Source organism: Cydia amplana, chromosome 22 (genome assembly GCF_948474715.1).
Source record: "Cydia amplana chromosome 22, ilCydAmpl1.1, whole genome shotgun sequence".
NCBI classification, from domain to species: Eukaryota; Metazoa; Arthropoda; class Insecta; order Lepidoptera; family Tortricidae; genus Cydia; species Cydia amplana.
In genome coordinates, this window is record NC_086090.1 from 10,852,667 (window position 1) to 10,866,861 (window position 14,195).

A 14,195-nucleotide genomic window follows, 5' to 3' on the forward strand; every position below is an offset into this window, starting at 1 on the left:
CGTGCGTCCGTTTCCGCTCCGTGTTTACAAGTGCACTATTTGTGGATTACAAACACCGTACTGCTTGATGAAAAGTAGCTGAGCAGACGAAGTATTCAAAATTATGTACAATGTACAGCCAGCTGCAGAGTGAGGTGGCCCCCCTGCAAATTTCAATGCAGGGGGTCACCTCTCTCTGCAGTTGACTGTACTTTTCCTGTTGCTACAATGCTACAATTTCCTGTTGTATTTATAGCACTCAATTCACTCGTATGATAATTATCAGGGCCCAGGCCGAGATGAGCCAAGCGAAGCAAAGGCACCTTTTCTCAAAGCTCCAGGCGTTGAATTTTCAAAAACGCTGAAATTAGTTTTCTTTTATTTTAGTAATATATCTTTTAACGAAGTTTGAAATTCCTACCATAAAAAAAACTTAAACCCCATTCTAACTTTCATCCCCTTTTTAATCCCCTTAGGGGTTGAATTTCGCAAAATCAACATTCTTAGGGTACTTCCTGAAGTGCTAGAAAGCTGTTTAGTATAGGTACCTACTGTAGTCTAGTAGTAGTACACAAACAAAAAATAATCTAACACTGGGAAATTTTCGACTGGCGAATCGGGCCGTTAATTAAAGTGATTTGACCGTCATCTCTCGGCATTTTCACGAACAGCGCATGTAATAACTTGTTTAGGGGCTCGCTCACTTTCCACAAGAACTCTGCGATGTTAAAAGTTCATATTTAACCCGACAGATGCCTCTTACAGCTATTGTCACGATTATTACATTTAAACATGTTTAAATATGTGTTTAAAAAATATGATTTTAATATTGCATTACAATAGGGTGCTGTCATTTAGCATTATTAGAGCTATGCTTTAATAATAATAAGACCGGGGATGATTGGGGAGTTACATTTTTAAATTCACTTAAGTAATTTTTAACTCCCCAAAGTTTTTCCAGTTGTACATGTACAACTGGAAAAACTCTTTAGTTTTTTAACCATAATAAGTGCAATTTTTCTATACGGTTGCAGGTTGTTGACATGCGATGGGGCGTTCGAGACGAAGCCACCGACGACCACATGACCACCGAGCTGTGTATGAGAGAGATAAAAAACTGTCAGAGGCTCTCTATGGGGCCTAATTTCGTAGTGTTCTTGGGGCAGAAGTATGGTTACAGGTTTGTATGGATACATATCTTCTCTGTCTTGTATTGGCACCGTGGGAAGTACATGGTGGGGGGTGGGGGTAAGTAAAGCGATCGCAGCGCATGCGGCGGTAGAAGTTGGCACGAACGGTGTGTTAGCGTCTTTATATTTAACATTTCATAGAAGTTATATGGCTCTAAATGGAAATTTAATTTACGATTACTTCTGAGATATTCATTTATATATATTGTTTAGTGTAAGGGACCATTGCAACCTGTATAAAAGTGTTATAAAAATTACAAAAAAATAAGATTCATTTCTTTCAAAATCCGGTTGACAAAAATGGAGATAAAAGATTGAAAAACTGATAACCCTTTGTCTTATAATTCTATCTGTAGTGCAAAAGTAGGATATACGATGCAAAACTTGCCAAAAATCGATGAAAACCGCAGCGCAGGTAGCCCCTTAATATAACTAACGTATTTAATTTGATAATTTTTAATACTGTATCCGTATAAATAGCTTTGAAAATACCACATATTAAACGATCTTTTTGTAGAAGATAAGAATGGGTAGGTTAAGTTATCCTATTTTCCAGACCAATCCCCACATACGTGCTGTCATCGGAACTGCAGATGCTACGTGATGAGCTGGCGGCCGGGGGCGTCGACGTCATTTTGCTGGACACCTGGTATAAGAAGGACTCGAACGCCGTGCCCCCCGTCTCCGTCTTGCAGCCGATTTCTTCTATACTCATCAATTTTAATAACAAAGTAAATAAAAAAACATACCTAGTATATACAGGGTGTTTCCTGTAACAGGAGCAATACATTAAACTGTAGGCTGGACTCCTCAAATTGACCAACATTTGTTCAGCAACTTTTGAAAACAACTCATGTTTTAAATTTTATTACACTTTAAAGTTTATTCTAAGACGCAATGTATTGCAAATTTTGTTATGTTTAAAGCGTGACAAGCAACGTCAAACACACTGATGTCAGCGTACATTGAAGGCAATATTTATTTTGTATGAAAAAGAGCAAGTCTAAAGGATTCATAATTTTTAAAAGTTGCTGAACAAATTGTTGGTCAGTTTGCGGAGTACAGCCTTTAGTTTAATTTTTTGCTCGTGTTACAGGAAGCACCCTGTATTTTTTATAAAAAATAAATCATTTGACGATCGATCTGGCCTAGTGGGTAGTGACCCTGCCTGTGAAGCCGATGATCCCGGGTTCGAATCCCGGTAAGGGCATTTATTTGTGTGATGAACGCAAATATTTGTTCCTGAGTCACGGGTGTTTTCTATGTATTTAATCTATATGAGTAGGTACGTATATCGTCGCCTAGTACCCATAGAACAAGCTTTGCTTAGTTTGGGGCTAGGCTGATCTGTGTAAGATGTCTAGCCTAGGTCTCCTTTCTCAAGAACTAACACTTAAAACAAGTGAGTCTAAACCGTAAAATTATTCAATGTTTGTATGTCTCACAACAGTTTAAATTTGAAAGCGAGGTGGGTCTAATTTAGTTTGCAAGATTTGACCCGCACAGACATAAACATAATACAAACAAACATTGCAAGTTGCAATTGCAGCATTTTGGAGTGTTATGATATTGTTGTACGATTCTGTCAAAAACGTCAGGAGCTGTCAAAATGCAGGGTTAAAATAAGGGCGTGTGTGATATGTAGAGGGGACCACACCGGCACCTTTCAAAAATCTTCGATGTGTGCCATCTTATTCAGATAACATCATCGAGTTTAATAAGTGAGTGTCTAATCACCATCAATAAATGAGTAAGTAATCATCCAATTTAGGAGAAAATCCCGAACCTATATACCTAATGATTGCACGACGAACAAACGTTAGCGAGATGTAACAGACAGGCAACGCCATCTATTGGCATTTCTTATACTTGGTGAAAGCAAAGGGGAAAGCAGAGGACTAGTTACGCCATCTATCAGAAAGTGACGAACCAAATTTAAATATTCTTGAGAATTATCTCTCACAATGAAGTTAAATGTCACGTCTATAAATCCGCTCAAAATCTCTTCACAAAAAAATAGAAACGCATAAAAATGACTAGCGTTTCTTATTACTCATTAACTTCATGTAGCATCGTAAGTATAGTTCACCCCGCGGTAGATGGCGCTAGTTGTCCTCAAATTCGTCTCTCATATCTCAATAGTTTAATTAATTTTCAAGATATGGTGTAGTGCGATAGGTAGGTACCTAAACTGAAAAACGGGATAAGACAAAAAATCTATGGTTAATTAAGTGCTATATTTCACTCCGTGACGCCCCATCACGCCATCACCCAACACTACATAGTATAAAACGAAGTCGCTTCCCGCTGTCTGTCTGTCTGTCTGTATGTAAGCTTAGATCTTTAAAACTACGCAACGGATTTTGATGCGATTTTTTAAATAGATTAGAGAGAGAGATTCAAGAGGAAGGTTTATGTATTATTTGTTAACTCGTGCGAAACCTGGGCAGGTCGCTAGTCACAAATAAATATTATTCTCATCTTTCAGAGAGTGCCGAAACTCCAGGCAGAAGACCAGGCAGTATGGTGGGACACGCTTGGCAAGATGCAGAAACTGTTCCGGAAAGCTTCCCTTCAACTCTACAACAGCGGAAAAATGGATAAAGACGCCATGCATAACTACTTTATGTCTGGTAATTATAATACATTTAATCGCCCCGTTATAGTATTTAAGATAACGAGGAAATCTCCAACTCCAAGGTCTTAAAAAGACTGAAGTGATCCCATAAGTGTTCCGTGAACAAATTAGAAAACAAACTTTAGTTTAGTTTCTAAGTTAATGTTGTGTTCCCTTACAGGGTGTCATGGTCTGACTTGTATTTTATTGTATAACTTCTGGATTTACTATGTACATAACTTTACAACAAAATAACGTAAACGTACTGGTGCTCGACGCGCTCCCAGTACGTGTCATCTTGAAACTTAAGTCACTGTCAATAGAGGTGACAGCAGGGTGTCATCTATTGGGCATTACGAGTAGCATGTTGAGCACTAGGAGGTACGTTTACCTTAAATGAAATAAAATAAAAATGAAATCTAATAAGCTGTGGAGTGAATTGTCGCCTGCGGTTTTTTCGGACTTTCCCTGCGGAAAGAGGATTTTCCCTGCAACCTAATCCCAAGAATCTGCAAGCTCTGGCTTTTACGTACCCAAACCCAAGGAGAAATAGTTATTAGTTTTACAAGGGGGCAAAGTTGTTGTTTAACCGCTCGTGCTAATATTGATACCCGAGCAAGCGAAGGATTTCAAAATTGAACCACGACCCTAGCGAGTGGTTCGAAAAATGGAATCTTGAGCGTTGCGAGGGTTTCAAAGCACAGGCTTAAACAAAATTTGCCCCCGAGTGAAACACGACATTTTTCACTACACCAATCCGAAGAAAATATTAACTGTAAGATATCAAACAAAAACAGACCATTTTAAATCCAAATGAATTTGATTAGATATTTATCATTCAAAATCATCATCAAAAGTAAATTCTACCAGCAAAAATAAAAAACAACTCATAATTTGCATTTGATTACTTTGCCTCACATGTGAATAAAATGCAACTTTGCTATCAGTTTTTGAACAATCAAGAGAGCTAGCCGCCACCAGGGGACCAGTTGGTGCGGTGAAAATTGTCTTACCAGTGAAAGCATATAACTGGAAACCGCCTTTGGGAACATTACCGTTCAAATTCTCGGGCCAAATTAGCACACATACACAATTACGCCTACATTTAAATAAGACGATACGTTTACAGAGCCTGTCTCTATTACACTAACGTACACAGCTAAGTGTAGATGAAATGCATATAATGTCAATAACTACCAATCAGCGACATTAATCCGCTAATAACCTTCTTACTGTACGTACTGGCCGCTGAGAGTTCGCGGTTCATATTTGATTAGAATATGACTTGGACAGGGATAGGTTTATGCCATACATTGAAGAACCAGTCAAATAATTCACGTATAATAATTTAATGCAGATTAAAACATAACTAGTTAAAATGTTGTTATAAAATTAAATGACAGACTAACTCAACATAATTAAATATTCATTGTTGTATAAATGTATTCCGCTATAATAAGTATTTTGTATATTTTATTATCAATCTGTATGGCAGTGCGAAGTCACGTTCAGAGCCCGTACCATGAGTCACTGACAGTGTCAAAACTGACATTTACGCTATCGAGAACGTAATTTACTTTCTATACATCTCGTTTGCACTAATATGCGAGTACGAGCGAGATGTATAGAAAGTAAATTACGTTCTCAACGGCGTTTATGTCAGTGCCAAACTGATGGTAGCCGTACTGGTATAGTCTGTCCGTTTTTCTAAGATCAAGTACGCCATAGTAAATGTATGGCGAACTTGATCTTAGAAATCGGACAGGCTATACAGCCTGCAAAATTTACATGGTTACACGAATCGGGTCAAAAACATTTGAACAAGCGGAGTCACAATAAATCCCCACTTTCAGTTCTAATGGAAATATTTTATATGTATATAGCCGGTCAAGCAAGTTTGTCAGTAGAAAAAGGCGCAAAATTTTGTATGGGACCATAACCGTTCGCGCGCTTACATTTTCTAAATTTGCCGCTCTTTTCTACTGACGGAAATGGCTTGAGAGAGAACCTACATATATGTGACAGTAGAGGCTGGATTCAAATGATCAACATTTTTAGATAAGGTGTGTATTTGTTAAATTAATTCAGTGAAAGCGTGATAGAAAAAAATGTATCTACATATAGGAGACCGGGTATGCTTATCTCACGGGTTATCTCATGAATAGAACATAATATTCTAGATATCTTGCCAGGCATCCACTCAATTTCATGTATCTCTAATTGGACAGCTTTTTTCCATAGTTCTCTGCGAATAGCATCTTGTGGGAATCTGAATGGAAAGTAATGTAAAATGACAATACCAAATTTGATTATTAATTTGAAATAACTAGGTAGTTTTTTTATAGTTCCATCTCATGAAATAAAAAAGGAAAATACAAATCTGTAAGAAGGAATTTATTACTACATTTATAATTATATAGAAAACACCTAAACCAAACATAAATTAATAAAATAGTCTACTTCATTTGGCATAAAACCATCCCTATTATCCTCGCAATTTAAAAAGTCGTATGTTGTTATGAAAGTCGTATGCAGTTATTACGTTTTAGCTTAGCACGATAGTATTGAAAAAATGTCGTCATGTTTATTCCAAATTTTACCTGAAGTTATCTGTTTACTACAAGTGAAAAGTGATTCCACTGTCCTTGATATGAACTAAAATAACTTCTGCACCACTTCACGACACATGAAGACATTTTTAATTACAAAAAAACGTAGTTTTTATAAACCAATTTAGCCATCCGTCACTGACTGTCATCTCGGCCGAACTGAAGTTGCCAATCGAACAGTCTGTAAGCACCGCCTACAATCGAATACTTTACGTTGGGTCATAATTGAGCGGACAGAATACTTCCATGGTTTATATGCGTTCACTGTGTCTTACTAGTCCAGGCGGCCTAGCCAAGGTGACGATCGCTATCGCTTCGCTATCGAATCGCTTTGTGTCTCTCTATCACTCTTCCATATTAGTGTGACAGTGACAGTTGCGTTTCGTTCGCTACGTAGCGTTCGGGATTGGCATGTTTTCTACGAGGCCAGTTTCTTCACGATGATTCCCTTCGGGAATAGCATCTGTTAAATGTGAACGTCACCACATCTGTCTTGAAAATCGTAGTTTTATCGCGTTCAAAACGTATTCGGGCCATTTGATTTAAATTAACGTACTGCCCATTAGGAAGGTACGCGTTGATTTTAATGAACAAATTCCACTTCCCAGTGACGGAACGCGAGGTAATAAACGGCGTTCTCAACGTCAAGAACACAAAGAACCACTGCCTCGCCTACGTCCGCTACATCAACAACATCAACCTGCAGAACCTCAAGAAGGCTAGCAACTTCGTGGACATCCTCAACCGGTCCCTAGACAACGAGGCTTCTAAATTGCTAGCTGATCTAAGGGACGTCAGGCTGCCGAATAAGATTGAGACTACTAATATACAGAAGTGAGATATTAACGCTTATGGTTCAAGATATTTCAAATTGTTAAAGACATTTTCTTTAAGAGTCGCCAGCAAGCTCGGCCGAATTTCACCTTCCCATGCAAACAGAGTTTCGTTCTCATTTTAAAACTACGTATTGGATTGTAATGAAACTTTGCACATCGGTGACATGAGGTATATCTCGTTCTGTAATAAAATTTGTTTATGTAGCTCTAGTTTATAAAACTAACGAAATAAAGCAAAAACACGTTTTGTATGAAAAACTTAAATTCGCTGTATTTTTTAACGATGGTATCTGAAGCTACATAAACTAATTACAGACCTAGATATACCTTATCCTATTGTAAGTACAAAGTTTTAGAGTAGGTAATTTAACTAGTTATAAAATGAGAGCGTGACACGTTTGTATGTGCCTCCTTGTGTATGTTTTATCGCTTCTACAATGGGCTGTAAGTACTCTGAAGAATTATTTGACATGATGCCAACGGCAGCTTTCTATCACCGCACCGCTCGTAGTCGGCATGGTGTTCATCCTCACACCCTAGAACCGAAATAGTCGCGTACTGTGTGCACTAACTGTCGCAGCGGAAAATCAAACTTCAAAAGAATTGTTATTACATTTTAATTTACAGATATACAGTGGAGTGGATCGGAAGAGAGGGCCTTGACAACGAAACTCACGGAGAATACCTCAACCACTTCATTTCGCACTTTTACAAGAACATCATAAAACTAGTGGATAGGTAAGTAATGTTAAGAAGTAATACATAGTAAGAAGTATTAAGTGTTAATTGTCAAAGATCAGGCTAGGCATAGGCATGGTTTTGAAACTGGAAAAGGTCTGTTAACATTAAAAAGGCCTCCTAGCCTAGTCAACAGTGATCCTACAAAGCAGGAGGTCTCGGGTTCGAAGCCTAGTAAGGGTATAGACACTCTTTTTTGATGCATAAAGTTCAAGTAGGTACCTACTCACCGTTACCGCTTCGCCACGCTATGCAAATAAAGAATTTTTATTTCATTTCAGTTTCATTTTATTTCATTCCACGACCTCATGCAGTGGTGGCAGGGCTATTTTCTTACTCTGGATTAATTCTTACTTTTTGCGTCAACTTAAAAAACTTTGCAACTACTTACGTAATTTGTTCCGGTTTAACCCTTTGGTTGACTGACTTAAGTCCGCCATTTGTACTATCCATTGCACAATAAAGATTATCTTGACAAAAAAAGTATTATATTTTCAGAGCCATGCGCAAAGAAGACAGCAGTGCCCAAGGTCAAATAGTAACAGAAATTCTTCAGCATCTCCACGCTTGCAACAACTCCGTCAAGGTCTTCCACGGGCGAGCAGATGATCTGAACTTCGTAGAGAATTACATGAAGAACGGGTCTGATAAACCGCTGGTTTTGTACGGAGAAGGTATTTGTCTGATTTTGTTGTTAGTCTACTGTTAGACGAGCATTCCATAGTTTTCTTGACTCTATTCTATTGGTTGAATTCTGTCAATCTTTTCATTTATAGATAAGTACTTATTAACACAGCTGGGCAAAGGCCTACCATTTTTCGTTCTCCATTCGGACATATTGCTTAATTCATACCTAGAATATGTCTAAGTATTCCAGCATCTCCTTTGCCTTTTTTACCTGGTTCCGATATCTCGTCAACCAACGTCCGACACTCGAGATCGCTCCTCTTTCGGACAGCTTCAAGTATCGAAATATTTTCTCACAGGTGGCTGCGGTAAAACCAGCCTACTCTCAAAGAGTGCAGCCATGTGTCTTGAGACCTGGTTCGCTGAAGTGCGGCCCACTAACATCATCAGGTTTCTTGGAACTACTCCTGACTCCAGCGCGCTTACTCCGACGCTTATATCCATTTGCCAGCAGGTATGAAACATGAGCTATAAAGACCAAAAAATATATAGATGCCTTTTTTAGATCGCCTCGTGTCGATCGACCACCTAAATGATTTTGAAATAACCGAACCAATTGATTTTTTAAAAAACACAAGAGTAAGATCTGTTGCCTAATCTATATCAACGACTTCGCCAGCTAGCGACTCAAGGATCACTCATTAGATCATCAGTATATACAGGGTGCCCAGTAATTAATGGATAACCATCTAACCATCAACAGGGCACCTTAGGCTGGTACAGAAAATGCACTTATAGGTCTAGTAAAAGTTTCGTGGTTTTCGAGATAATCGAACTTTTCTGTCTTTTTTAATAGCTAGCACCATACTTCAAATTTAGAAAAGTGCGATTATCTCGAAAACCACGAAACTTTTACTAGACCTATAAGTGCATTTTACTAGACCTTTAAGGTGCCCAGTCGGTGGTTAGAAGGTTATCCATTAATTACTGGGCACCCTGTATATATCTCTCTCTCTCCTTAGCATTATTATTCCCATCTGATTGCGGGGTCTGCTTTTCTGATTCTTTCTCTCCAAATCGCGCGATCTGACGTGTCGTCTACTGAAACGTCGCAGGCCCTCATGTCTTTTGCTATGGTATCTACTCATCTCATCAGTGTAACTCCTAAACATCTAACCTTTCAAATCCGCTCTTCAGATTTCCTACAACTTCGCGCTCCCCTTCGAGAGTATTCCTGATGACCTGGTGCCCCTCACAGCGCACTTCAAACAACTCCTCACCATGGCTACAGCTCAGCAGCCCCTGCTTCTATTCCTGGATTCTGTAGACCAGCTAACGGGGATCGGGACGGAGAATAACAAGGTGTCTTGGTTGCCGACCAGATTACCGCCGCATTGTAAGGTAAAGGACTAGCTAGACTATTGTATCCAATATCTGGACTTCAAAAGAGATCAAGTGTATATCTAGGGTTTGCTATCCGGATCCGAAATGTATGAAATTATCCGGATCTGGATCCGGATCAGCGGATATTCCCATACATTTCGGATGCATCGTGCAAACCCTTTGTGTAAGTGTAAAGTGTAAGTGTAAGTGTATCCAATATCTGGACTTCAAAAAGCTTCAATTTTTTTTATCTCAAATCTTCGCAAGTAGCAAACTTGAAATTACTTGTAATAAGAGAATTACTTGTAGTCCGACACTTCGCTTTCTATGACGGGTGATCCGGGTGATCGGTGACCACCTGATGCTTTCTTTCTACATATAAAGAACTAAGGTGTCGAACGCCTCAGTCTGGACCCGGGCCGTTCTACCGTGAGTACATTCTTTAATCACATATAAATAGAGAGTGATAATGCTCTCGTGGTAAAAATCTTGAAATTTTAAATCAGACTTTTAACCTCATTAAATCATACAGATCATAGTGACGTGTGCCTGCGAGGAAACCAACCCTGAGGTCTCGAAGGAGTACGACGTGCTCCGCCGCATGATCGACTCCGAGGAGAACTTTCTAGAAGTCACGGCGCTGGGGGAGGATCTGGCCATGCAGGTCCTGAAGTAAGTACCTATAGTCGATCTGTAATTTATGAATCCAGGAAAATTAGCGCTATTAGCAGTGGTGCAAAGATAATTTTCCCGGATTCATAAGTTCAAAAGAGTGGCCACCTGACCAGTGGTCGCCTGATCTAAGTCCTATGGATTACAGATGGTCAATCTCAGGCCAGTGCTACTAAACACAAAAATGTAAATGCTCAAAAACCAACACTTACCAAAAAATGGGGAAAAATATCCTTGGAGGAGCTGCGGCATTTCGTTGAAAATTTTAACAAACGTTTGCGTTTGTGTATCAAAGTGAAAGGAGGCTTTTTTGAAGACAATAATTTTTGTTGCATAAAAAGAGTGTAGTTTTAATTTTTTACTTATTTTGTACTAGTTACGTACTCGCAAGTACTTAATAAAATAATTGGAAAAAAACTTTGTCAACGTTTTTGGGCCATCCTGTATTATTACTTCCAGGTTATGGATGGCATCGGCAGCTCGGGACTTATCTAACTACCAGTGGCGTTTGGTCTCCAACGCTATAGGGAGCTGTTCTCTGCCGATCTTCGTCAAATTGGTGTTTGCGGAGGTAACTATGATCTATTAACTGAAATAGATGTATGTATGTATGTATGTCACTTAATTGCACATAAACAGGTTTACATAAAACGGACAAAAACAAAACAAAAATAAGAATGTTATGTACAAAGGCGAACTTATCCCTAAAAGGGATCTCTTCCAGCTAACCTTTGAGAAAATGCGAAAGGATCAAACACTAACAGGTGAAAGACAATTTAATATGGACAAATAGCAATATAAGAATTTTGGATACACATAAAGGAAGGCGAGAGCAATAAATAAAGAGAAAACCAGTACTACCTACTCATAAATACGCATAAACTATAAACATACTTATACATATATAAACCTATATACACATATACATATACGTATACATAAACATACCGCTGTTTACTAACTACATTAAACATATAATCTATATATAAATAATATATATATATGTCATATACGACGATACCCTTCTCAAGCACATAAATGATGTATGATACCAGTGGCGTTTGGTGTCCAACGCTATAGGCAGCTGTTCTCTACCGATCTTCGTTTGAAACTGATACCATAATTTAACCAGACCTAGTGTCCAACATCTAGGAAGAATAACATAATAGCTGCTAAGCATGCGTGTTGTTTAAAATGTCCAAGACACGTTCTCATTGTATACAACGTGTTACATCAGCCACTTAAAAGGGGTACTCGTTGTAGGTATAGGTCATACTGAGCACCTTTTATTATGGGACCAAGACCAAAATTGCGATAAGAAAATTGACACTCCCATACAAGATATCAACATCAGCCAGCCAAATGTATGGGAGGTCAATTTTCTTTTCGCGATTTCGGGGTTGATCCCATAGTAAAACTTGCTCAGTATGACCTTACAATGTGTACCCATCCCACTTTCAGTGGCTGGTGTAACACCTTGTATAAACAAGACATTTTGGACACCTCAGCCGCTTCACTACCTAGGTACTTCTGCTATAGATATGTAAATGGAGTATCACGTTGTCCTTTTTTCACCAGGTCTGCAGATGGAGAAGCTACACGAAACCTCAGGACACCCATCTCGCTTCCACAGTCATGGACTCCATCATGATGCTGTTCGAGAGGATCGAAAAACAGGTACATTTAGGACTCAACAATTATAACCGACGACTTGCGCGATGAGGATATCGAGAGGGAGTAGGGTTTGCACGACGGATCCAAAATGTATGGGAATATCCGCGGATCCGGATCCAGATCCGGATAATTTCATACATTTCGCATCCGGATTGCAAACCCTAAGACGGAGCGAAGGGTTCTGGCGGTGAGCCAACATGATAGCTCGCAGGTTCAGTCGGTAGTCGGTGTACAGCTCAAGTTAAAACGTTATTCCGGGCGTGCTGTACATCGCTGTATACCTTTTTTTGACGGAGTTAGGTTAGGTTAGAGAGAGTTAGGTTTGACGGAGGAGAGGAGGATCGATGACACTCCACCACGGCGCCCTCCGGCAGTCCCGGCTTATCGTCAGGGCACCCTCACAATGGAGGCTGCAGCTCATGGTCGAGACACGCAGCGCTCGCTCAATAAATTGCGAGTGCAATATAATGACGCGTTCAGGGTGCTGTCGCGGCATTGCAGCGCGTCTGGCATGTTTGCGGACGCGCAAGTTTATTTATTATTTATTTATAATCTTTATTTCACAAAAGATAAACTTATCGTACAAAAGGAGGACTTAATGCCAAAAATATTCTCCACCAGTCAACTTTAAGGAAAAGCAGAGAAATTGTGTTTACGGTTTTCATCCGATGCTGCGCAAAAGTACGCGACAGCCTTCTGAGCGTAGTAACGGGGAGGTCGGCCTACTGATGTGTCTAAGGAAACTCTCCAAAATTGCGAAATGTTTCGGAAATTTAACGTAGGAAAAATTCGGAAAATTTCTTACATTTTTGTATGAGAATTGAAACTTTCCAATTTTAAATTTAAATTTCCCACATTTCCTAGTGAAAGTTTCATGAAATTTCCGAGAATTTATAGAATTTTATGGAGACTTTCCGCAACTTGCAATCTGTAGGTCGGACAGTGTAATCAGGCACTGGTCCTCGCTTCACTTAGGTTTAGGAAATAATGTAGTCATTTAAGTATTTTCTTGTTGCTAACAAACTATGGACACTTATTCGTCTGATATAAATACATTTTATTTTATTTTTAACTATTTAGAATAAAAACACGACCTATTGATAATTTCAGTTTATTTCTCACAACAGGTAAGTGGGACTTAACTGCAAATTGTATCCACTGCGGAGCTAAAAAAAACATGATTAAGTATCGAATTGAAAATCACACGATTTCACGAATATGTATGTATATGTTTATATATTTTTTGTGTTTGAACCATAATACTACCACAATACAGTGGCTTTTTAAACAACATTGTTGTTTTGCCAACGGGAGCCGACCGCTCACATAAAATAGCGCTAGCGGTTCGCCAAAAAACGCTGCAAGTGGTGTTAAAGGTATGAAAATCGGTGCGATTGATTTTTAGGCCATTTGAATCAATTTGACCTAAATCGCTAAAAGAAACAATGGCTTTTGTTTAACAGATTAGGGTCTTAGGGGTAAATTTTTTTTAAGAAACTGCATACTATAGGTATTTTCATAAACTTACGGCTGAATCGTACACCTCCTATAACATAAGTAATTCGTAATAATATTTATTTATACAAATAGTGGTGAAAGGTCCATTTTAAAATTAACAGAGTTTCATTTATGAATTATGATATTATTTTTTAATAAAAAAAAAATATTAAGGTAATAAAATAAATTTATAGCGAATAGACCTTCTATAAATGTGCGTTAATAGAGTTTAATTAGTTGTGAGAGTTTCTTATAAAAATTATCGGGGAGAGCGGGGCTAAAAGTTACCGGGGTAAGTTCTTCCGACGGTAATAACTTTGTATGGAAGAATATATTTGAAATAAGCAACACCCTAGTGAGAGTGGTAATGTTT

At 38.6% G+C, this 14,195-nt stretch overlaps 1 protein-coding gene across 1 annotated transcript in view; it reads left to right on the top strand.

The window, feature by feature from the left end:
* The window catches only part of LOC134658317 (NACHT and WD repeat domain-containing protein 2), a 57,901-nt gene that overhangs the window by 16,418 nt on the left and 27,288 nt on the right, over positions 1–14,195 (top strand). The window contains exons 4-14 of the mRNA XM_063513948.1: positions 1,014–1,159; positions 1,726–1,900; positions 3,658–3,802; positions 7,004–7,229; positions 7,859–7,969; positions 8,468–8,643; positions 8,956–9,110; positions 9,794–9,997; positions 10,512–10,651; positions 11,111–11,222; positions 12,230–12,328. Coding sequence (XP_063370018.1) covers positions 1,014–1,159; positions 1,726–1,900; positions 3,658–3,802; positions 7,004–7,229; positions 7,859–7,969; positions 8,468–8,643; positions 8,956–9,110; positions 9,794–9,997; positions 10,512–10,651; positions 11,111–11,222; positions 12,230–12,328 — 1,689 coding nt within the window. The remainder of the gene's footprint in view (positions 1–1,013; positions 1,160–1,725; positions 1,901–3,657; positions 3,803–7,003; positions 7,230–7,858; positions 7,970–8,467; positions 8,644–8,955; positions 9,111–9,793; positions 9,998–10,511; positions 10,652–11,110; positions 11,223–12,229; positions 12,329–14,195) is intronic.